The following is a 24,634-nucleotide window of genomic DNA, read 5'->3' on the forward strand; positions in this document are numbered from 1 at the left end:
TGCCCCTGTGAACAGATCAAGTCTCAACCGCGCCGTCGTCTAGCTGGGCACCCCAGGCGGACTGCGCCTCTTTCCGATGTCTCCACGAGCTGCCCACCGAGGCGGTAGCGCACTCGGGCACTGGGTGGGGGCAGGAGTTTCCCCTCCCTGTTTAACATCAACCACCCTCGAACCACCCGTGGATATTCTGGAGGGAAGCAGCAGGGAAGGCAGGCATTAAGCGCAGGATGGAAAGGAAGAGAGGCGCCTTGTACCTGTGAACTCTGTTGTGGATGCCCTTCTATACAGCCCCAATCCTTCTTCTGCTTAAAACTGCGGTGTGGGCGTCAGACATCCCTGCCACCTCTGCCTGGGGGTCGAGAGCTGCTCTGCGGATGCGAGCAAGGAAGAAGCAGGCACCGCTGGGCAGGATGGGCACAGCTGGGCGCCAGACTGGCCTCGCACTACCCCCGGGGGCCGCCGATGCAGCCGGCCCTCCGTTAGTGGAGGAAGCACAGCCGCTAGGCTAGGCCGCGCTGGGCAGGGCTGCTCAGGTCAGGGCAGACCAGCGCCTCCCGTCCTGCAGGCAGCGGGAACAGTCAAGGTCCTTACTTCGGCCCTGCCCATGGACGGAGCTCTTCTGCCTGGTAGAGACAGCAAGGCGTAAGCTGTAAATAGATGTCATCTCTTCACCGGGGATGATACTTTACCAATGCACACATGCACTCAGGATTCATGTCTTATAGACTTAAAAATACTTGAATGTGTAAGGAGAACTAAAGCATACCAACACCAGATACCATCTCAGCTTGAAGCAAAGCAGACCCCACTGCTGTTCCCTTCACCCAGCTCAACTTTTTTAAAGGCCATTTTTATTAAGTATCTTGTGGTTGCATTACAAAGTGATGTTTCCTGACTTATTTTTCTCTCAGCCTTGGTGCAGATTTCATTTGTTCTGCAGATAAGCAGAACTGAGACTTCATTGGAAAGGAGAAGCAGAAGCCAAACATGGTTTCTACAGATGAATTCTAGGGTAGTAGAAGCAATTCAGGATTTAGGTTGTCCTATTTTTATTAAATCAGTGTGAAACCAGGTGACAGCATTAGGACTTACCTGTTGAAAGGCAGTCAGACCTCACCTCTCCATTCCTAGCAAGCTGGAAGATATCTAGAGGAAAACAGTGTGATTTGAGGCAAAGAATGTAAGATTACTGAACAGTGAAGGCCTAAAATTGTGCTACTAACGATTACATTTAGCTCTGCAGTATTCACCATTCTTTAAAATGCTGTTAAATATGGGGGGTCTCAAATGTGAATGTTAATCTCTACGGTCTTTGAAGAGTACAGGCTATGCACTCTCAGGGAAGTGCAGAAAAGATGAAGAGGTGAAAGAACCCAGAAGTAAATAAAAAGACTTGGAAATGGAAATAAATACAGATGTATTTTGGGGGAAAAAGAGGCCACAAGGATCTACAGTAGGACAAGATCTCAGTTACATGTCTGAAAACTTTAGAAATAAACTATTACAATTAATAGAATGGTATCAACTAACAAATGTTTGCTTTAAGAAGAATTAATTAGACACTATTGCACAGAATTTACCCACCACACCTATTCTTTCTTTGCATTATCAAAATAAAGCTAGGGCTACTCTCCTACATGTAATTTTAACTTAAATTAACTTAACTTAGTTACAAATCACTGATACATAGCTATGATCTGGCAATGTGTACTGGTGACAAGAAAATCCTTGGGTGTCATAAAAACCAGACGTGGCGCACCACCTTTCTTTGTGCCTGTTGAAAGATGGCCAGTGCTAGTTACTGTCCACTAGGAAACTGGTGGAGAGAAGAGCGTCTCTCCTATTTGCTTTCTAGAATTTTAGCTTGGAGTTAATATAAGGAATGCTTTCCGTAAGATGCCACAAACCAGCCATGAAATAAAGAAAACACAGGAAAAAGGGTCCATTTTCTATGCTATCTAGACCACTGCAAGATGGGCAAGAAACAGTTGTTAAGTTCTCTTGGCATATATTGAAGCGATCTTTCTCAGTTCCACTTCATCCCCTGTACTTTATAAAATAAGAGAAATTGGAGGGAAAATTGTCATGCAGCTCTCCAGTATAGTATATCCCTGCTACCATGTGAAATTGCTTTCTGGTGGTTTACCCGCACATTACAGATAATGTGTCACTAGAAGAGCAGCTTGTCCACAGTAGGAAGTCTTGTCTTTTCTGTTTCTCAAAGTATGGCTTTTGAAAACTGTAACTTGTTTACTTTCAAGAACTTTTGTGAAATCTACACCTCTATTTGTAGCAATTTACAAGCTAAGGACGAAAACTGTAAGTAATGAAAAAAAATCAGTCTGGTAGCTCTAGTAAATGTTCTGCACATTGTCTGATTGTAGAGACAGTTTTGGTATTACAGAGGTTTCACACCCATCTTCCTGTTCATGACAGGTCCAAGAAAGGAAATGGATGTTCTTTCTTTGCTGAAGTCTGTGGTTAATTGGGTTTGGGATGTTGCTTTTTGCTTGTTTGTTTAAGAGAGGAAGATGTTTCTTCTTCTAATTGTATCTCCTGAACTCCTGACTACTCAAGGAGAAACCACAACCCCGTCTTTTATCGAAGCTAAAAGAAATGTGTCCAGGCTTCATCTTAACAGCCCACATGGCATAAAGTGGGACCTTTGTGATTGCCAAATCTGGCCACATCAGTCAAGCCTGGAGCAAAACAGATAAACATCCCAAGTTGCACAAATATTGCCATTTATAAATTACACAATTACTTATTTTGCAGTTTCATATGTTCTTGGTAAGTACGGGCAAAGAATTACTCAAACCTATTCTGTCATGTGCAGGAATGAATGCCTGAGGAGACAGATAAAAGCAAGGTTCCTAAAACTGCTGGTATATTCTCAGCAGATATATTTAGATAAATTTAAGCTTCCATCTTTTCTGGATGATCTGAAATACCAGCAGCTTGCTTTAGCACATGAGCAGCAAAACTCATCAAATATTCCTTTTCATCTACTATGTCTGCAATTCCACAATTCCACTACCTTTTTGGGGTTTTTTTTGGGAGGGGGTAAGAAAAAAAGGGGATTTTATCAAGAAAGTTGACATGGGTTTAATTCATTTAAGTACTACCAGATGAGATGCTGGTGGTTTGTGGGGTTTTTTTGTTTGTTTGGGTGGGTGGGTGGTTTGGGTTTTTTGTTTGTTCTGTTTGTTTTTTGTTTTGTCTTTAAAGCTATCTGATTCAATTGAGTTCTGTCAATAATACTGCACCCGCTTATTGTTAAACACTATTGCTTGAATTACTGCAACAAACAAGCCTGCTATAGACAAGGTAATGAAGTCTAAGCACACCTTTAGAACAACAAACAGAGCAGGAAATTAATAAAATAATATGAAATCCAGGGCCAGTGAAGGCATCACACACTTGATAGTAAAGAACACAATTCAACTCTCAACAGGCCATGGTTTTCCAAACCTAGCTTGTTTGGATGGCAGCAGCTATTGGTGGGTCTTGTGTATGATACAGTTGGAAAGCATGCTTATATTTGCTATTTCCTCATCTCCATCTTCCTGTCACATATACATGCATCCCAAACAGTGCCCCTAATCATGACTGCATCACTTTATCCCTAGAATTGGTGATAAAGCTGTGCTTCGCCTTAATTCCTTTTGGGTTTTAAATGCTCTCACCATGCTTTGGTGTTCCTCCTGCGATCTGAGCAGATGGTGATGGGTCCACAGCTGGTTGGTTGCTGTACCTGGGGCAGAGTGACATGCTGCAGGCCCAGATATGAAAAGCATGTTTACTCACTCCTTACCAGGGGATTTTTTCTGTTAACACACACACTTCCAAGTATATTTTTTTTCTTAGAAAAGTAAATTAGCAGTCACTTCATCACCTGCAGTGGTATCCCTGCAAAGAATGCTATTGCATGATAGAGTATCACAGTATCATGCCCATCAATAAACACAACTTTGTATTCCACAATAGTCATGGATTACAAAGTCCTGCTGAAAGTTAAAGTGTCACCTGCTTGTCCTTGTAGAGGATGTACCTCTGATGCTCCATCAGGAACTGAGTGAAGACACTGCAAGTTTTCTCAGTATCTTTTACAATGGGAAGTTTGCATCCATAGCAAAATACACCAGTATGTAACTTCAGCAATGAATAACTATTATCTAGTGACCTCATAAGAATATCTGGAAGTTTACACCAACTGGGAAACTGTGATGATCTCAGTACCTAAAAGCAATGCACAATGCCTGTTAATCTTTGCTCAAATTCCACTGTCCTGCAACATCACTGGCCAGTGAGTGCAGTTAGACACTCTCCTTAAAGGAAGCTGATACACTGTCAAGTTCAGTGGCTTCATTTGCACAGATCTTGGCTATATTCAATAACATCTAAATGGGTTTTCCAAGATTATTTTTAAAAAGTCTATGACACTTAAAAGGCTAAGTCTCAGGAAAGTAAGTATGGTTTTCCATTACTCCTGCTGATGTATTACATAGACTGGCAATGAAACACTGAACCTTCCTTTAAAAAAAAAATAATAAATTAAAACAGTCACTCCTAGCTTGAAGTTTCATTTCTGTGTTTGTGGAACAGGAGACAGGAACTTAGGTCACTCTTCAGTCTTCTGTTTTTTCATAAAACATTTGACTCAAAAAAAAAAAAAAAAAAAAAAAAAAAAAAAAAAAAAAGCCAGATACTCAAGAGAGATTTTTCCCAAAGAGAAATATTTCTTTGCTTGCCCTTACAGTAAACAGAACTTAAGCAAAGATAATATTGACTAAGTTTTCCCTTACTGTCACCGTCTTCTTACACACAACTAGGCAACTTGTTAGATGATGTATGTTGGTATTCAAATCCTGCCCATTAGCCATATCTTTATTTTAATCTTCTTGGTTTCACTAAATTTTGACATTTTTACCTTGACCACATAAGTCATAAAAAGCAGCAGTATTAAAAAGCAGGTGCACTGACTGAAGTAAGACCTTCTTTCTCTTACATAACGTGAATAAACTGTATTCTTGAAAGAAAAAAAAAGTCCAGTTGTCAGGAGAAGCTGTCAATCCAAGAACAGATAACAAAATGGAGAGTTTGATATAGAAAAGGTTAAACAAAGATAACACACAAGTAAGATGTGAATGTACCCAAAGGAGTATGCAAAACATACTAAAGTTATGCCTCTGCTTACCAGCTTATATTTTGATATATACATGGGCCTGCTCATTAGCTGTTGCTCACAAGACAACCTAATGTTTGTTTCTGCATTGTTTTGCAAATTTAACTATCATTCAAAAAATCTGGCATCTTTGTATAAATTTGTAGCAACTCCTCTCTCTGTGACACTGAAATACACTGTACTGCACAGACTAGCAGTACTGTAAAGGAACCTTCTTCTCTGGCAGCCATGATGCTTTAAGATTTTGATAGTCTGGAAAATATTGAAATACCAATGATTTTGATTCCCTGATTTTGTAATTATATCATGCTCTGCTTGCTACTGGATCAGGAATCAGTAAGCTGAAATGCTCTTCAATGCATATTTTCTTTATTTTCCTTTCCTAGTTCTCTTCAAAGAGCTTTAAACACTTTTGCATATCATCCAGGCCAGTCTGAAGCAAATGACTTTGCTTGCACTGAGATCTTTAGCTTTTGGGAAGGGACTAGCTTATTTTAACCGCAGCCATGTAAACTAATAATTAAACAAGACTTCCTGGTACCCATCATGACTTTACTGCTTTCTGATGTTATATGTCTGGTCTAAAGATACCTTAGAACAAAACACTCCAACTGTGCCACCCAGATTTAGGTTTGTTATGCTTGTTTCAGCTGTCACCGCAACAGAATAGGCAGGTTTTGCATTTATCTTTTATCTTTACAAAAAAGGCTTTATTACACAGTTCAGTAAAAAGGCAAAGAATGTCAATACTTACATCAAAGTTATAGTGTTTGAATATAAACTTTAGATAAACCAAAAAGAAATCCAGGAACCATAGTATTTATTTTAGGTAATGTTTTTTATTGAAAAAAAAAAAAAAGAAAAAAAAAAGGAAAGTTAAAAAAAAAGCAGTGTCATGTGTAGTGGTGAAAAGCAGAACAGCTTAAAGACACAGGACACTGGTTTCATCACCAATACCAAATGTCTTACTGACATATAAATGAAATTTTAGTAGTATAAATATTCTCATTTTTGAAAGACTTTTATATGCTTTGTGATGCCAAGCCGCTAGTTTCCAAAACCTTTCTGATTTTTGCTTTCTTTACCCAACAGCCTTCTTGCAGTGGAAATACTATTTTAAAAATTTATTTATTTATTAGTAATTCCTGAGTAACAGAACTATATCAAATTGAGCAGTCTCAGGACTGCAAAAACATTACCATCAGTCTGGGTTCTAACAGATACAACTTTGTAGGTACCACCTGCAGGTATTCTGAGGAAGTAATAGAGGATACTTTACAGAGGGTGGTGAGGCACTTTCCAGGTTGTCCTACCACTGGAAGTCAGTGTTTGATGGGACTCATGGAGCAATCTCATCTAGTGAAAAGTGTCCCTCCCACATGGCAAAGGGATTGGACCACATGATCGTTAAAGGTCTTTTCCAACCCAAAGCATTCTATGATTCCATGATCTGGACAATCATGTGGCCAAAGGTGTTTCTGTTGGAATAAACACAGTTGTACCTCCAAGGAAAGGCAGACTTAATGGATTATATAATTTGTTTGATAAATTTTTAGACTGGACTTTTACACGGTTGCCATAATCAGAATGACTAAAGTAAAAGCAAACTATTTAGAATGGAATATCATAAAATATTGCTGGTATTAAAGGAATGTTTTAGCCTGCACAAATATAAGAAGGTTCAAGGATACGTATTATGTACTGCAATACAAGCCAGCATACAGACAAAGCCCCACATACTTCAGATAGTCTGTACTCAAACTAGTGTTATATTGAGAATTGAGAACTACATCTGGATTTTAAGAAATACACATATGGAGGCATGTATTGGGTAAATTTCTTCTCCATGCCTTCCCCAATAGAATAGAATACTACTGCGTTTAAACATTTTGATGTGAAGAGAAATGATAGACGCAGAAGCTACAAAAGGCTAGGGAGGCCACAACCCTGACAAAATTAACCGTAGATACGTCTTTCACAGGTACATGGCAATACATAATGAAAACAGAGAAAGCTAACGTTCGTTTTGCAGCTTAACTTAATTGAATTACAAAGGCAAGACGGCACATCCGCCCCGCCCGAGGGCTGCTGACTAGAGCGGGACGCCTTCAGCGCGCGCCAGCCACGCCTCAGAATCGACATACACTCCTTCTCCCTTCCGAGCCACCAGTACCTAAGAACCACACCCCCGCTACGGCCCGCTTGAGGCCGCCCAGCCGCCACCCTTCAACAGACAGCCAACCGCCAGTCCGCGTGGCGCGTCTCGCCACGCCCTCGTCCACACCCCCTCCCTGCTTCCGCGGCGAGGGCTGAAGCGCAGTCGCCGTGGGGAGGTGCGAGGCGCATGCGCATGGTGTGCCTGAGGCGGCGCCACTCCTTTGGCTTTGGTGTGGCTGTGTGACGTCAGGCAAGCGCAGGTGAGTGGTGGCCGTCGCCGAGGCTGGGGATGGGGGCGGTGGTTGGTGGATGGGGTGTACAGGGATGCGGCTGAGGGCGGAGAGGTGCCGTGCCTCTCCTCGGCTGGTACTGCTACCTCGCCTGCCCTGTGTCTCTGCCTTGTTCCTAGCCGGTGCTAGCTGCCGGGGTCCGCGCTCTCATGGAGGACGAAGACTGCCCGGACCTGGTCCCAATAGACACCGGCGGCGCGGAGGAGACCGAGTTTGGCCCCAGCAGGAAGATCCCCGTGACGATCATCACAGGGTATCTAGGTGAGGAGCAGCCTGCGCCCCTGCCCGCCGCTGGGAGTAGCTGTACGGCAGGCCTGCGGGCTCCCGTGTGTTGGCCTAGGGAAGCCCCGAAGTGAGAGGCTGGGCTGCGACGGGGCCCTGGGCGGGCGGAGCGCTGCCCTGGCGGGTTCAGCAACAGCCGCTGTGCCCACGTCCGGGGTGAGTAAGCGAAGCCCTGGTGGCATGGCCAAGAGGGGAGTTTAGCGCTGCGTGTTCAGCGTTTCACTGCTTTTTCAGCGCGCCGTCTTCATGCCGCATGTAGTAAAGTACGGTTCTGATTAGATTTGCAGAACTGTTTTGAACAGTTCTGCACAAGCTTATGTTGCTGCTTTTACCACCAAGTTTTCAGACTCAGGTTTGTGCTGGTCACGTTTTACATGTCGCTTTTTGCCCCTCGGTGTCAGGATAGTGTAACGTATTTGCCTAAGGTTAATGGAGACTGAATTGAAATCTTGCAATTGGTTTCCCTCTCTTAAACCACTACAGTTGTTGGGAGCTTCAGATATATTCAGTAAAGTCCAGGTTAAATTTAGGATCACCTGCACTCTCTCCAAATTGTAACTTTGTACTTTATCATACTCTCCCCAAAAAATGCTAAGGGCAGGGAAGAAAGGTTGCATTCCCAAATTCTCCTAGTTGTGATCATGTGTGGGGGATGGAATGTGATATTGCAGAAGCTGTGATTACCTGTGTTCATCTTGTGAACACAGGCTTAATAATGCCTCAGCTGATGGCAATTTGTAACGTCAGTGGTTACTGATGACAAAAGACCTTGTCAGAAAAGGCAATGGGAAACAGAAATCAAGAGAAATATAAAGATGTTTTTTCTAGGAAAAGATTGCCAAGCTTTTTAAGCTTGTCAAGCACTGGCAGTGAATGAAAAACTTAAGTGCCTTTTAAAACTGAGGTTTAATGGGCTGATATTTCCATGGAGTCAAATATCTCTAGAAACTAATTTTTACAGTGTTATAATAGAACACAAGCTAAAGGATGAAAACTGTCATTTTCGGGAGAGATTGGGTTTGCTTGAACTGTGCATGTGCACAACAGTATTTGATTTCTATGCATTAAAAACACATTTTAATAAGAATATTGTCTGTGTTCCAGGAGCTGGGAAAACGACGCTTTTAAATTACATACTGACAGAACAGCATAATAAAAGAATAGCAGTTATTCTGAATGAGTTTGGAGAAGGTATGTAAAGCTGCAGAAACTGTTTGTTTTGGTTTTTTTTTGGCCATAAAATGCCAAATACATAAAATTTCTGGAATTCAAGGGCCTTGTAATTTCAAGTCCATCACTGAAACTATTGGCATACCTATTAGTCTTCAGTAGGGCAAAAAGTCTTTTGGCTCATGTTTATTAAAAAAAAAAAGATATTTACTGTCAGGTTTTGTACATGTATTTGATCCCTCTGAATCAAATGAACAAATAGATCAACCTATTAGAAGTGCTGTACTTCCATTTACCCTGCTCAGTTTCAGGCAAATGAAAATTAATGTGTTGGTGGATTATTTTCTTCCTTTCCCTTCATCCACCTACCAATCACAGATTATCCCAGACCAAGTAAATGGGGAGATGTGTTTAACATTTGTATTTCTTTGAAATCTTTTGCTTTCCTTCTCAGGAATTGTAACATTTATGACTATAATTTCATATCCATGCCATAGTCAGTGTTGCTTACAGTTTGCATTGTGGTCATTCGTTTATTATTGTCAACAGTGATGCATTTTCTGGTCATGGAGCCTTAAATAAAACGTACAGACTGCGTCTTTGTTTGATGTGGAGGCACAATCCAACTTTCTTCTCTTTTAGCAGAATTTGTGGTACTTATGCTGTACTTTCATCCCTTTGAGTTTTGATCTTTGTAGAACCAGCTTGACTTCAGTTTTTTAATTTCTCATGGAATGGAAAGTACTAATTTCTGAAGAATGTGTCAGAAACATGATTTTGAAGGGAAAAAAAATTATCCAAGTGCAAACTGTATCACTGCTCAAAACTTTGATACCTCTTTAGTAGATGTTATATGAATTCATAGATTAAAATTGTGGTCCTACTTCTCTTTCCAGGAAGTGCCTTGGAGAAATCCCTGGCAATCAGTCAAGGAGGAGAACTCTATGAAGAGTGGCTGGAACTCAGAAATGGCTGCCTGTGCTGTTCAGTAAAGTAAGAAAGAGCTGTTGTCCACAGAGGATTTTAGGGAAGCTGAGCAAAAGAGAATACATCCAGGATTTGATTCCTAAAAGTGGTGGTAGTATTGATTGAGACTTCTTTTGCTAGATAAAATAAAAATTGGAGGTTAAAAGGTAGAAATTTATTTCCTTATGCTGCCTTGCTGTATTTGGACTTTGTGTCTTTCTGAAAAATGAATGATGACTAACACGCTATTGGGGTATTCTAGGGTAGGCAACTCCTTCTGTTGGTATTCTGTGCTTTTTATATGGAGAGCTATAGTCACAGTGGCTGGAACTAGGGCTTGGTTTTCTTCATCTGCACATAAATACTATGTATGTTTTTGTATGTTGGTTAATACTTGAATATTGTGTTCCTCAGAAAGGGTGGAAGGAGTAACTTATGGTCACCTAATGAAACACAGTATTCTGAATTGTAGGCTGACGGTCACATTAAAAAGCAGGAACATGTTTGTTTCTGTGACATGTTTTCACACTGTGAATACTGGATTGTTTGTGCAAAGTTTCTCATAAAGGGCAGTTTGTCCTGAAAATTTGGAAGTGGTCCTGTTCCTTAAATTGGGATAGTAAATGGAAAACAGAAGACCCTGTAGCACTGTGTTCTGCTAGGATGTAAGGAATGCTGCCATTGCTCCTATGTTTTATATACATTGGTTTATTAAATAAAATGCTATACATTTCTGCTTTAGGCTGACTTAATCAGGTGAGATTTAGTAAATGACATCTTAACTTTGTTGTAGGTGAGGTGGAAAGGCAGAGCATGTGGTTCAGTTCCTCTCCCCCCCCCCCCCCCCCCCCCCCCCCCCTCTTTCTTTTGGTAATTTCAGCTGCCAAACCAAATAGCTACATAGTAACACAGCCCAACTGTCCTTTGTGGAATTTTCAGTGTCTGAAAACAAATCTTCACTTTAGTCACTTTATTATGCATGTTGAGTATAGGCAAATAACAATTTTCAGACTAAGAGAGAAAATTACAATTTGCTTAATATTACAGGAGCAGTTTGATGACTGAATTTTCTTTAGACTCCTGACTCAGACCTTTACTTTGATGATGCTGACACTACCTTTGACATCAGAAGATGCATGTTTATACATGTTTTAGCCTGTTTCCTTTGTTACCAGGTTTAATTGTTTCTTCTTACAGGGACAACGGTGTGAAGGCTATCGAGAATCTGATGCAAAGGAGAGGAAAATTTGACTACATATTGTTAGAAACAACTGGTTTGGCAGATCCAGGTAGTTCACATTGTTTTTCATAACAATGATAATTATTCAGGTTTTATGAAGTGCTTGTACTCACCAGTCAGTTCACTATCCAAAATGTAATATAAACTGGTGAGCTGTCGGGCACATGTGTTGGTTGCTATATAGGATAAAAGTGAGTTGGATAAGGTACAGAAGCAGGGTTGTGGATGGGATTGTTTGGGCATTTTTGCTTTTTGTTGAACTTGTTCTAAATGGACTCTAAAGCTTAATGGAAATCCAGTTAAAATAAGTTTCTGTCAAGACACGTCACTGGGCTTGGAGATGAGAAGCACACTGAAAGCAGTTTTTAGTAGACTTCTACTGTTCTGCATTGTTCCTTCTAAAGTATAAATTATCAGCTTCTTATGTGTTGTTGCATTGGTTGTGACAGGCCTAATACAGGCTTAATACATTCTTCTGCTAGGTACAAAACAACAGATCTTACAAGTACACTGTTTAGTGATGTTCATTGTAAAAAGGTGTTTGAACTTTGAGCTCATGTTAGTAATAGCTAAAACAATTTTCTGTGAACCATCTCAATTAAAAATGTGTTGTTGATTAGAGTAAAGGAAATTCTTATTAAAAATTCCATTGTTTTCCATTTAGGACACTCATATTTTCCAGATCAAAGCTAAATATTGTCATGGTAAAGTAATTTCAAAAGACAGGACATTGATTTGGCTCTTTGTTAAACACAAATTCTGTTTAAGTCAAATTGGAAAACTATTAAATTTTTTTTTTTAATAAAATAAATAAATAGATACCAACCCCCCCCAAAACATTAGATATTGTGGCCATTGTTATATCTTGCATGAATAGGCACCGTGAGCAGCTGACAGCTATTTGATGTTGATGCAGAGTGATGTTTGGAGAGCTGTATCTTCTCAGTTCAAGTGGACAGGTTTAGGTGTGCGTTTAATTACTCACTTTTTAATTCTTTTTTTCTTATTACGTGCTTAATGGTTGTAGACAGCTTGCAAGTAACTAAGGATCTGATAATTGAAAAAAAAAAGGTAGTTGTTGTTTGCAACTCTTCCTGTCCTTTGTATTCCAACACCAATATATGTTCAATTGGCTTGTTTCATAACAAATTAATATTTAAATATATATATATACAGCACATCATACAGTTGCTAGAATCTGTTTTACAGGGACATTTTATCAGAAAACAAGAGTAGCATACTCTTGTGTCATGTGTATCAGGTCATAGATTCCAGGTCTTTGATAGAGTGTGGTCCCAGTTGCCCAAGTACTACATGATTCTTCTTTTGTTCAAGACTCATTAGTTTAGTATGTTCCACTTTGTATCCTGAAGAAATAAAAATTGCTGCACAAAAGAGGAGAGAGTACCATGTGTTTCATTATTCCAGAAACACTAATCTGGATGAAAATTCAGTGGATAATGAGGCCTATCATGTGAAAAATACTAGAATCTTATAATCATAAAAAAACTAATTTTGGAAGGGATGTTAGGAGGTCTTCAGTCCAAATTGCTGCCCAAAGCAGGTCCAGCTATAAAACAAGAATAGGTTCTTTGAGTTGTCTATTCATGTGTTTTTGTTCTCGGAGGATGAGTGTGACTCAGCCTCTCCAGGCAACCTGTTCTGTGCCTGCCTTTCTGTGGTGAAACCTTGTTTTCTTCAACTTACTATAATTGCCTTCCATTCTTCTGCCACAGCCTAGCTCAGTCTTCTCAGTGACTCATTGTAGGTACCAGGGAAACTGCTGTTAGGTTCTGCAGAAGTTGTTCCTTTCTCCAGGCTGAACAAATGCAGTTTCCTCACCTGCCCTCGTAGGGACTGTGCTCTGGCCTCAATTGGCTTGGTGATCCTACACTGATATCTTTCCTGTACTGGGCATTCCTATGCTGGAAGTGCTAGCCAGATGTGGGCTTGAAAGTGCTGAATAGAAGAAAATAACCTCCCTCAGCTATGCTTCTGTTCCAACAGTCTGGGATGCTGTTGCCCTTCTTGAATCCTGAGGCATACTGTTTGCTTGGCTTGCTCCCTTCCAGGACCCCCAGGGCCATCTCTATAGACCTGCTCCCCAGCTGGTGTGCTCCTCACTTGTGTCATTGCCAGTGGCTCAATATTTTTCCTTGCTGAATTTCATCAGGTTCTTGTTGGCCACTCATTTCTGCCTGACCAGATCCCCCTGAAAGGTAGCTCTGCCCTTGGATACCTCAACTGTTCCTTTACAGATTTGATGTTCTCTGCAAACTTTGTGGGCATGTAATCATCCCCACATGGGTTCCTGTTGAACAGGACAGGTCCCAGGATAGACTCTTGCAATACCCTCCTTATCCTGGGCTTCCATTAACTGCAGCCTTTCAAGCTTAACTGTCCAACCAGTTTGACCTAGCTATCTTTCTATTCTGACTGATATGTCCCAGCTTGGTTGCTAGACTGTCTTTCAAGACAGTGTTGAAAAATTTGTTGATGTCTTGCAGTGCTCTCCTGTTGCCCACAAATACAGTAGTTTTTTCACAGAAGGTCACGTATGACCTTCCTGAATTGGTCAGGTACAATTAACCCATGTAAACTTCCTTTCTGGTACAATACCGGTTTGCAAATGGAACCTACATTAGATACCTCATAACTCCATCTTATCTAAAAATTAACTGAATCCAGAAGCTTTCCTATACAGACCTGAGATAATTAAGGAAAGCATTCTTTTCTATGTCCTGTTATTCTATATCCTGTTCTTGACTTTCTTCATCTTGTTGATTTTTGATGTAAGAAACTGCGTTGGTGCCTTTGTAGAAGCCAGCAAAGAAGAGCACATGCCAAGGAGGGAGCTGATTACTCTCAAATGTCCTGTTTCCATTTATCTTAAACAGTTTGGTGGGTGTGGGTTGTTTTTTGTGGCTTTGTGTGTGTGTGTGCCGTGACCTAGAAACAGTTGCTGGGAGGTGAAGAGGAGGAAGTACAGAATTTTTTAGAAATTAGGAAGTTCTCAGGTATAGTAATGATAGGTAGTCGATACCCTGAGTAAAAGTAACTTAGAAAACATGCACATTGAATTATGAGATTTTAAAACCATTTTGTAGTCACAGCTGTTGGCGTGCACACAAGTATAATACTGTGCTGTTGTTTGGTCAGATGTGGTTGGGTGTTTGAAATCTGTGATGCTTTCTGAGTTTTAAAGAGAGGAGTTCCAAGCACAGCATTACACGTAGAGTTTTTTTATGAAATCTGTATTGGTAGTTTACTGGAAAACATCAATTTTGCAACTAAATGTACTTCACTTTGTAGGAGCTGTGGCCTCCATATTCTGGGTTGATTGTGAGCTGGGAAGTGACATCTATCTTGATGGTAAGAAGTAGAAGCTTGTTTTCCAGTGTATTGTCATTCCACAGAGGTGGAATCATGGAATCATTAAGATCGAGTCCAACAGCAACCCAGCTACCATGATCCCTAAACTATATCCTGACACGCCCCATCTGCGTGCTTCTTGAACATCTCCAGAGATGGAGGCTCTGCTATCTGCCTGGGCAGCCTGTTCAACACCTCACTCCTCTTTCAGTAAATGTATTTTTCCTGATACCTAACCTAAACTACACCAGCACAACATAAGCCCATTTCATCTTACCCTATCAGTAGTTACTTGGGAGAAGACACCAACGCTGGCATCACTACAACCTCCTTTCAGGTAGTTGTAGAGGGCAATAAGACCTCCCCTTAACGTTCTCTTCTCCAGACTAACAACCCCAGTTGCTTCAGCTGCTCTTTGTATGACAAGCCCTTCAAGCCCCTCACTAACCTCATTGCTCTTCTCGGGACACCCTCATACTTGGTGCACTGTTTCAAGAAATCAAAAGTCATGTAATGCTTTGCTAAGGAATCATATATGGAGACATCTTGATTGTGGTATTAAGAGTGGGGAAAATCTCATCAGTTACTGCTGTAAAACATGGGTTAGGAGTAATATTACAGCTCCCCTCCCCAGTACACTGTTTCCTAAATTGTGTCCTTTTCCTTGAGTTGTTAGCTTACCTACACCTGGCCTCTCCTGCTTTTTGTTTTCTGCCTTGTTTGACTATTGTTGTACTTTTGCCCCTCTGTTATTTGTTGTGCTCTAACAAAAATCTGAGTTTACTGTTAATTCAAATCACCACTATATGTAGTTAAAGTTGATTTTGTATTTGGTTTTTTTTTAATTAATGTAGGAAGAACCCCTACTTTCTGGCTTAGAAATGTACCCCACTAGCACTTTGGTCAGTCTACGAAATACTCATCTAGCCAAGAAAAATTCAGTTGCATGGGAAACAGCTTTCTAAGTTTCTGCCAGAGATTGCAGATTCCTGGTCACTTACAATCAGAATAACTGCATACCTCAGTCCCCTTAATTTGTTTCAATAACCTGTAAAAGCATACCTCTGCCAGTTTGCTGCACATGGTGTTAAATTGTTAGCTTTCTCAGCACATTTCTATTTTAATGCTCTCTTGTAGGTATTATATCTGTTGTTGATGCAAAGCATGGATTGCAGGTAAGTTGTTGGATTTGTAATGCCATTTAAAACATTTGTAACATTAGAACATTGCAATAGTGTTCATGTGGATGAATTGTGGTTTAAAGCCAGCTGCCAGCCAAACATGCTGCTACTTGTTCACCCTCCCCTGCTCTGCGGAATGGGGAGACAGTTGGAGGGATAAAAGTCAGGAGACTTGTAGGTTGAGATAAAAGCAATTTCATTATTGGAATAAGATAAAACAATGATAGTACTCATTTGTATATTATATTAATGTGCAGTGCAGTTGCTCACCACCCCCTGGCTGAGGCTCAGCCTATTGCTGGCTAGTGATCCTGAAACTGTAGTTCTGAAGGAGAGAGATGCATGTTCCTAACCTAACACTCACTATGTACTCTGTGTGGCATTGCATGATAATGAAGTAGTATTCTGGCCAGTTTGGGTCTGTTCCTATGGCTGTGCGCCCTCCCATCTTCTGCTGTACCTGCACACTAGCAAGGCATGGAAAGTTGAAGTGTCCTTGATTTCTTAGCAAGAGCTGAAAACATCAGTGTATTATCAGCATTCTTCTCATACCAAATCCCATACTTACCCAAAATGCAGTACTGTTCTAGCTAATAAGAAGGAAAGAATAGCTTTATCACTGCTTAAACCAGGACAATTACATGTTCACAAAAGCTTTAATTCTTGCAGTTGGTGAAGATGTATTTCAGTTGCTGTGGTGCATTTGTACTATATTTTGAGTAGGAACAAGACAGTACTGATAGTCAAAGGAATCCGGATTCTTACCGACACAGTGACCTGCATCTTAAGAGTTGCCAGGTTGCCAGATACTTGATTCACAGTATCACCAAGGTTGGAAGAGACCTCAAAGATCATCAAGTCCAACCTGTCACCACAGACCTCATGACTAGACCATGGCACCAAGTGCCACATCCAATCCCCTCTTGAACACCTTCAGGGACTGTGACTCCACCACCTCCCTGGGCAGCACATTCCAATGGCAAACGACTCTCTCAGTGAAGAACTTTCTCCTCACCTTGAGTCTGAACTTCACCTGGCACAGCTTGAGACTGTGTCCTCTTGTTCTGATGCTGGTTGCTTGAGAGAAGCTGGCTACAACTACCCTTCAGGCAGTTGTAGAGAGCAATAAGGTCTCCCCCGAGCCTCCTTTTCCCCAGGCAAAACAATCCCGGCTCCCTCAGCCTCTCCTATTGCTATCACTTCACTCAAGAGTCTTGGTTGTATTCCAGATAGGCACATGGATTATGGTAAAACCAGCAGAGAAATTTGTTTTACAGCTTGTCACTGATCTGTGTTACTTGAAAGGAGAGAGCAGGCCTCTGATACCAATGTGGTAATAAGTCAGGAAGGGCTCAAATCAGAGAAGGTGCTAATGTAATAGCACCTGTGGTGAGTAGAGATGAGAGCTACATATCTAAGTACATATCTAAGTACCATTTCACATGAAAGATTAGTTCTTTAAATAATAGTAGCATACAGAACAGTAAGTTTGAATTGCAGAAAAAATTATTAAATATTACCAAATTCAACTTTTCTTGGGGGTAAATTCGTAAGTATAATTATTTGCAACTTTGTAGCTTAGAAAGTGACTGCTTGATTAGATACTGATTTTGCAGGATCCAAAATAGAAGTGACCATAAAAAGGGGTTCCTCTGATTAGGAAGGACATCGAGACACTTGAACGTGTCCAGAGAAGGGCAACAAGGCTGGTGAGAGGCCTTGAGCACAAGCCCTGTGAGGAGAGGCTGAGGGAGCTGGGATTGTTTAGCCTGGAGAAGAGAAGGATCAGAGGCGACCTCATTGCCCTCTACAACTACCTGAAGGGTGGTTGTAGACAGGAGGGGGTTGGTCTCTTCTCCCAGGCAACCAGCACCAGAACAAGGGGACACAGTCTCAAGTTGTGTCAGGGGAGGTTTAGACTCGAGGTGAGGAAAAAGTTCTTCACTGAGCGAGTCATTCGTCATTGGGATGTGCTGCCCAGGGAGGTGGTGGAGTCGCCGTCCCTGGAGGTGTTCAAGGGGAGATTGGACGTGGCGCTTGGTGCCATGGTCTAGTTGTGAGGTCTGTTGGAACAGGTTGGACTTGATGATCCTTGGGCTCTCTTCCAACCTTAGTTACTGTGATACTGTGATAAAAAATCCCATCGTGCTGTGGAAGTGTTTTTTGTGTGTCTCTGTATTTTACTGCAGAAAGATGAGAGCACTGAAGAGTAATATTTCAAAACCAAGAGTGATCTCTCCTTCATAAGATTTTTTGTTTGTATTCCTTCAGTTTCTTGTTTCAGCTCCGCAGATCTAATAGTATCATAGTATCAGTCAGGGTTGGAAGGGACCACAAGGATCATCTAGTTCCAACCCCCCTGATCAGGCTGGCCAGAGCCTTGTCCAGCCTTCTCTTAAACACCTCCAGGGATGGGGCCTCAACCACCTCCCTGGACAACCCATTCCACGGCTTCACAACTCTCATGGTGAAGAACTTCCTCCTCACATCCAGCCAGAATCTCCCCACCTCCAGCTTCATTCCATTCTCCCTAGTCCTATCACTACCAGATATCCTGAGAAGTCCCTCCCCAGCCTTCTTGTAGGCCCCCTTCAGATACTGGAAGGCCACAATTAGGTCACCTCGGAGCCTTCCCTTCTCCAGACTGAACAGCCCCAACTCCTTCATTCTGTCCTCACAGGAGAGGTGCTCCAGCCCTCTGATCATCCTCGTGGCCCTTCTCTGGACACCTTCCAGCACCTCCAGATCCCTCTTGTAGTAGGGGCTCTAGATGTGGATGCAGTACTCCAGGTGGGGTCTCACCAGAGCTGAGTAGAGGGGGAGAATCACCTCCCTTGACCTGCTGGCCACACTTCTCTGATCGGCTTTCCGGGCTGCAAGTGCGCACTTAGAGCTCACGTTGAGCTTCTCGTCCACCAGCACCCCCAAGTCTCTCTCCTCAGGGCTGCTTTCCAGCCAGTCACTGCCCAGCCTGGATTTGTGCCTGGGATTGCCTCAACCCAGATCTAGGACCCTGCACTTGGTCTTGTTGAACCTCATGAAGTTGGCTTGTGCCCACCTCTCCAGCCTGTCAAGGTCCCTCTGGATGGCATCCCTTCCCTCCAGCATGTCCGCTGCACCACACAGCTTGGTGTCATCAGCAAACTTGCTGAGGGTGCACTCAATGCCACTGTCCATGTCACTGACAAAGATGTTGAACAAGCCTGGTCCCAGGACTCATCCCTGAGGGACTCTACTTGTCACTGGCCTCCACTGGGACATGGACCCATGGAGAGCCACTCTTTGGGTGTGGCCTTCAAGCCAGTTCTTTATCCATCTAGTGGTGCAGCCATCAAACCCATGTGTCACCAGTTTGGAGACCAGGATGTGGTGCGGGACAGTGTTGAAGGCTTTGCTCAGGTCCAGGTAAATGACATCAGTTGCTCGCTCCTTATCTATTAATGTTGTCACCTGTTCATAGAAGGCCACCAGGTTTGTCAGGCAGGATTTGCCCTTGGTGAAGCTATGCTGACTGTTCCCAATCACCTCTTTACTATTCTTCTGAGTCAGTAGTGCCTCCAGGAGGGGCTGCTCCATGACCTTTCTGAAAATGGGGGTAATGTTTCCCCTTTTCCAGTCTGTGGGGACTCCCCCAGACTGCCAGGACTTTTGGAATATAATAGAGAGGGGTTTAACAACCTCATCTGCCAGTTCTCTCAGTACCCGTGGGTGTATCCCGTCGGGTCCCATGGACTTGAACACTTTCAGGTTCTTCAGGTGATCACGAACCTGATCTTCACTTATGATGGGCAGTTCTTCCTCCTCATTCCTGGCATTGTCTTCCATGACTCCAGGAGTGTGGCTAGAGGCCCTTGCAGTGAAGACTGAGGTAAAGAAGTTATTGAGTACCTCAGCCTTTTCCTCATAACTTGTGGCCATTTCACCAGTTTCCTTTCTGAGGGGGCCCACACCTTCCCTAGTCGTCTTCTTCCCTTTAATATACCTGTAGAAGTTCTTACTGTTCCCTTTAACCTCCCTAGCTAGATTCAATCCAAACTCTGCTTTGGCTTTCCTAACCAGGTCTCCTGCTGCTCGGGCAGCTTCCTTATATACCCCCTGTTCTAGCTGTCCTTCCCTCCACTTCCTGTAGGGTTTCTTTTTAAGTAATAGTGTGTCCAGCAGCTCCTTGCTCATCCAGGCAGGCCTCCTGGCATTCTTTCCTGCTTTTCTCTTTGTTGGTATACATAGCTCCTGGACACAGAGGAGGTGGTCCTTGAATACTGACCAGCTGTCCTGGGTCCCTCTTCCCTCCAGGGCTTTGTCCCACGACACTTTGGCTATCAGATCCCTGAAGTGATCAAAGTCTGCACGCCTAAAGTCTAGGGTTGTAAGCTTAGAATATGTCCTCCTGATTGACCTGAGGATATTAAATTCAACTGCTTCATGACCACTGCAGCCAAGGCTGTCTCTGAGCCTCACATTGGTTACCAGCTCTTCTCTGTTGGTGAGAACAAGGTCCAGCATAGCACCTTTTCTTGTTGGTTCCTCTACCATTTGGAGGAGGAAGTTGTCTTCTATGCAGTCCAGGAACATCCTGGATTGCTGGTGCCTTGTTGTGTTTTCCCTCCAGCAGATGTCAGGGTGGTTGGAATCACCCATAAGGACCAGGGCTTGTGACCTGGAAGCTGCTTCTATTTGCCTGTGGAGGGCCTCATCTGCTTGGTTCTGCTGGTTAGGTGGCCTGTAGGAGACCCCCACAGTAATCTCTCCTTCCCCTGTCTTGCCTTTAATTTTAACCCATACACTCTCAACCAGCTCATCATCCCTCCCTAGGTGGAGCTCCACTGATTCCAGCTGGTTATTGACATAGAGGGCAACACCTCCTCCTCTCCTTCCCTGCCTATCCTTCCTAAAGAGCTTATACCCATCTATCCCTACATTCCAGTCATGGGAATCATCCCTCCAAGTTTCAGTAATAGCCACTATGTCACAGCATCCCAGCAGCACAGTGGCCCTTAGTTCATCCTGTTTGTTGCCCAAGCTGCGTGCATTTGCGTACAAGCACTTCAGCTGGGCTGGCCCTGTTGTCCTCTTGTGCCAATTCCCCTTGGTTTCCACAGAATGTCCTGGTGCATCATTTGTGGCATACCTCGGGGCAGCAAGTTGAGAGCCTTTACCAGCTCTCCATCCCTCTGCCTCTGGTGAGCTGCCCCTCTCTTTGTCACAGGCCATTTAGTAAAATGTCATCTTGTTAAACTGTATTGCACCCATACAGCAGGACAGTCTGGTGAGTTAAGGCATTGTGTTTTGCAAGGATGAGGGAAGGGACTGAGTGATGGTTTGCTCTTTTAAGCAGGAATTGACTTTTGAAATAGAATAGAATAGAATTAACCAGTTTGGAAAAGACCTTCAAGATCATTGAGTCCAACCTATCAGCTATCACCATCTAATCAACTAAACCATGGCACTAAGTGCCCCATCCAGTCTCTTCCTAAACACCTCCAGTGATGGTGACTCCACCTCCCTGGGCAGCCCATTCCAATGGCCAATCACTCTCTTTGAAGAATTTCTTCCTAACATCCAGCCTAAACCTCCCCTGCTGCAGCTTGAGACTGTGTCCTCTTGTTCTGGTGCTGGCTGCCTGGGAGAAGAGACTGGTCTCGGAGGAGGCTCAGGGGAGATCTTATTGCTCTCTACAACTACCTGAAGGGTGGTTGTAGCCAGGAGGGAGTTGGTCTCTTCTCTCAAGCAACCAGCACCAGAACAAGAGGGCACAGTCTCAAGCTGTGCCAGGGGAAGTTTAGGCTCAAGGTGAGGAGAAAGTTCTCCACTGAGAGAGTCGTTCGCCATTGGAATGTGCTGCCCAGGGAGGTGGTGGAGTCACCATCCCTGGAGGTGTTCAAGAGGGGATTGCTTGGTGCCATGGTTTAAGTCATGGGGTCTGTGGTGACAGATTTGACTTGATGATCTTTGAGGTCTCTTCCAACCTTGGTGATTCTGTGATCTCCACCTGTCTACAACCTCCCTTCAGGTAGTTGTAGAGAGCAGTAAGATCTCCCCTGAATCTCCTCTTCTTCAGGCTAGGCAACCCTAGTTGTCTTAGCCCAACAGGGCTTGTGCTCCAAAACCCTCACCAGCTTTGTTTGCCCTTCTCTGGACATGTTCCAGCAAGTCAACATCTTTCCTAAACTGAGGGACCCAGAACTGGACACAGGGGTCAAGGTGTGGCCTAACCACTATGGTGTTCAGGGGCAAAATGAGCTCCCTGCTCCTGCTGGCCACACTGTTCCTGATCCAGGCCAAGATGCCCTTGGCCTTCTTTGCTAGCTGGGCACACTGCTGGGTCATATTCAGCCTACTGTCAACCATTACCCCCAGGTCCCTTTCTGCCTGGCTGCTCTCCGGCCACTCTGACCCCAGCCTGTAGCACTGTGTGGGGTTGTTGTGGCCAATGTGCAGAACCCGGCACTTGGATGTGTTAAATCTCATGCCCTTGGACTCTGCCCATCTGTCCAGCCTGTCAAGGTCCCTCTGCAGAACCCTTCTACTCTCCAGCAGATCAACTCCTGCCCCCAGCTTGGTGTCGTCCACAAATTTACTGATGATGGACTCAATGCCCTCATCCAGATCATCAATAAAGATATTAAACAGGATTTGGCCCAGCACTGATCCCTGGGGGACACCACTAGTGACTGGCTGCCAGCTGGATGTGGCACCATTCACCACCACTCTCTGGGCTCGGCCCTCCAGACAGTTCCTAGCCCAGCACAGAGTGCTGCTGTCCAAGCCATGAGCTGACAGCTTGGGCAGGAGTTTGCTGTGGGGGATGGTGTCAAAGGCCTTGCTGAAGTCCAGGTAGACTACATCCACAGCCTTCCCCACATCCACCAAGTGGGTCACCTGATCATAGAAGGAGATCAGGTTGGTCAGGCAGGACCTGCCCTTCCTGAATCCATGCTGGCTGGGCCTGATCCCTTGGCCATCCTCTAAGTGCTGTGTGATTGCACTCAGGATGACCTGTTCCATAATCTTGCCTGGCACTGAGGTCAGGCTGACAGGTCTGGAATTCCCTGGTTCCTCCTTATGGCTCTTCTTGTGGGTGGGCATCACCTTGGCCAGCTTCCAGTCATCTGGGACCTCTCCAGTGAGCCAGGACTGTTGAAAAATGATGGAGAGTGGCTTGGCCAGCTCATCTGCCAGCTCTCTCAGCACCCTAGGATGGATCACGTCTGGTCTCATGGACTTGTGGGGATCAAGTGACTGAACAGATCTCTAACTATTTCTTCCTGGATCGCAGGGGGACTACACTGCTCCCTGACTCCATCTGCCAGCTCAGGAGGCCAGTTGTCTGGAAGACAACCTATCCTGCTATTAAAATTTGAGGCAAAGAAGGTGTTAAGTACCTCTGCCTTTTCCTCTGCTTTAGTTACTATGTCTCCCTCCATGTCCACTAAGGAGTGGAGGTTGTCCTTGCCTCTCCTTTTGCCACTAATATATTTATAAAAGGATTTTTTGTTGTCCTTCATATCAGTGGCCACTCTAAGCTCTAAATGGCCTTTTGACTATCTTTTTTTTTTTTTCCTGCATGACCTAGCAACATCCTTGAGCATTTCATGGGTAACCTCTCCTTCCTTCCAAAGATGGTACACCCCATTTTTTCCCTGAATTCCCTCATGCTGCTGTTTGAGATGCAGGCATTCTTTTTTACTTTCACAAATTTATCTGTGAGGACATTAGTTTAGGCAAACAGTCAGAGCGCAGAGCTACAGATGATACTGAACTCCTGCAGAATGACTGGAAGCTTCTGCTTTTGTCAGTGCTGACTGGCTCTTCTGCCCAGTTGAATGGACTACAGACATATTGTCAGGCTTGCCGAGACACAGTGGTTGGTTGGTACAAACCCAGAAGAGTTACAGATTTACCTATAAAAGTACAGTTTGTCACATCTTTCACAAGCATGTAGTTATGTACATTAAATCCATACTGCAAGCCTAACCCATCACTGAATGTTAGGGTTTGGAAATACAAAGCATCTATGCCTAGAGCAGGTAGCACAGGAATGTGTCTAGGTGGATTTTGGAGAAGGCTCCACAACTTTTCTGGGCAGCTTGTTCTGTGCTCTGTCAAACACATTTAATAGTTATTGACACCACACTCAGTAAAATCACCATCCTTTCACTTTTTCAGATGTTTTCCCATGGTTACTGTATATCACAGTGGCTTTTAATGTCATTGTAAATCTGAAAAGTAATTAATCATAATACAGTTTTCCAAACTTTTAGCATTCTAGTAATAAAATTCATCAAAATAGAAGAATTTTCATAAAAGAAATTACGAGCTTTTGTAATAGTGATGGTTGACTATACCTTCTCACCATTGTTTTGCAGACAAATTTGAGATGCCATTTTCCTCAATACTTTGCTGAAAACAGCTGAATTAGTTTTGACTTCTGTTAATCACAAGTGACTTTAAATATAATTTGAATATACTTAATCTAATTGTTTTAATTTTTGTCTAGCACTTGACAGAGGAAAAGCCAGAAGGCCTTGTCAATGAAGCATCTCGGTATGGATGTACAGATTCATTTTATATATAACAGTTAGGAACTGCTCTGTTGTAGAAATTCATTAGAAATGGCCTCTTCTAATTTTTTCTCCTTTTTTGCTTTTAAACTAGGTAGATTTGCTTTTTAAGTAAGTAATGAGGTAGAAAGCACAAAAAGTAACTTCATGTTCTATGTGGTCTCTTTGCCAAGATCTGGCTCTATATTAAGAGGGATTGGATTTTACGTAAGTGAAGGGGGAAACACCTG

At 43.1% G+C, this 24,634-nt stretch overlaps 1 protein-coding gene across 4 annotated transcripts in view; it reads left to right on the forward strand.

The window, feature by feature from the left end:
* The first annotated feature begins 7,564 nt into the window (after positions 1-7,564).
* The window catches only part of ZNG1A (Zn regulated GTPase metalloprotein activator 1A), a 30,170-nt gene continuing 13,100 nt past the window's right edge, over positions 7,565-24,634 (forward strand). For 3 of the 4 annotated variants that reach the window (XR_008463103.1, XM_054178431.1, XM_054178432.1), the window contains exons 1-7: positions 7,721-7,893; positions 9,019-9,105; positions 9,981-10,077; positions 11,248-11,339; positions 14,603-14,662; positions 15,800-15,837; positions 24,341-24,387. Coding sequence is in view for 3 of the 4 variants with exons in the window: in XM_054178431.1 (XP_054034406.1) it covers positions 7,782-7,893; positions 9,019-9,105; positions 9,981-10,077; positions 11,248-11,339; positions 14,603-14,662; positions 15,800-15,837; positions 24,341-24,387 (533 nt within the window). In the remaining variant the exon portion in view is untranslated. Of the gene's footprint in view, positions 7,603-7,720; positions 7,894-9,018; positions 9,106-9,980; positions 10,078-11,247; positions 11,340-14,602; positions 14,663-15,799; positions 15,838-24,340; positions 24,388-24,634 lie in introns of those variants that run through there. The other variant, XM_054178430.1, reaches the window with a different exon arrangement.

The sequence above is a fragment of the Dryobates pubescens genome, chromosome Z (genome assembly GCF_014839835.1).
Source record: "Dryobates pubescens isolate bDryPub1 chromosome Z, bDryPub1.pri, whole genome shotgun sequence".
In the NCBI taxonomy this organism is placed as follows: Eukaryota; Metazoa; Chordata; class Aves; order Piciformes; family Picidae; genus Dryobates; species Dryobates pubescens.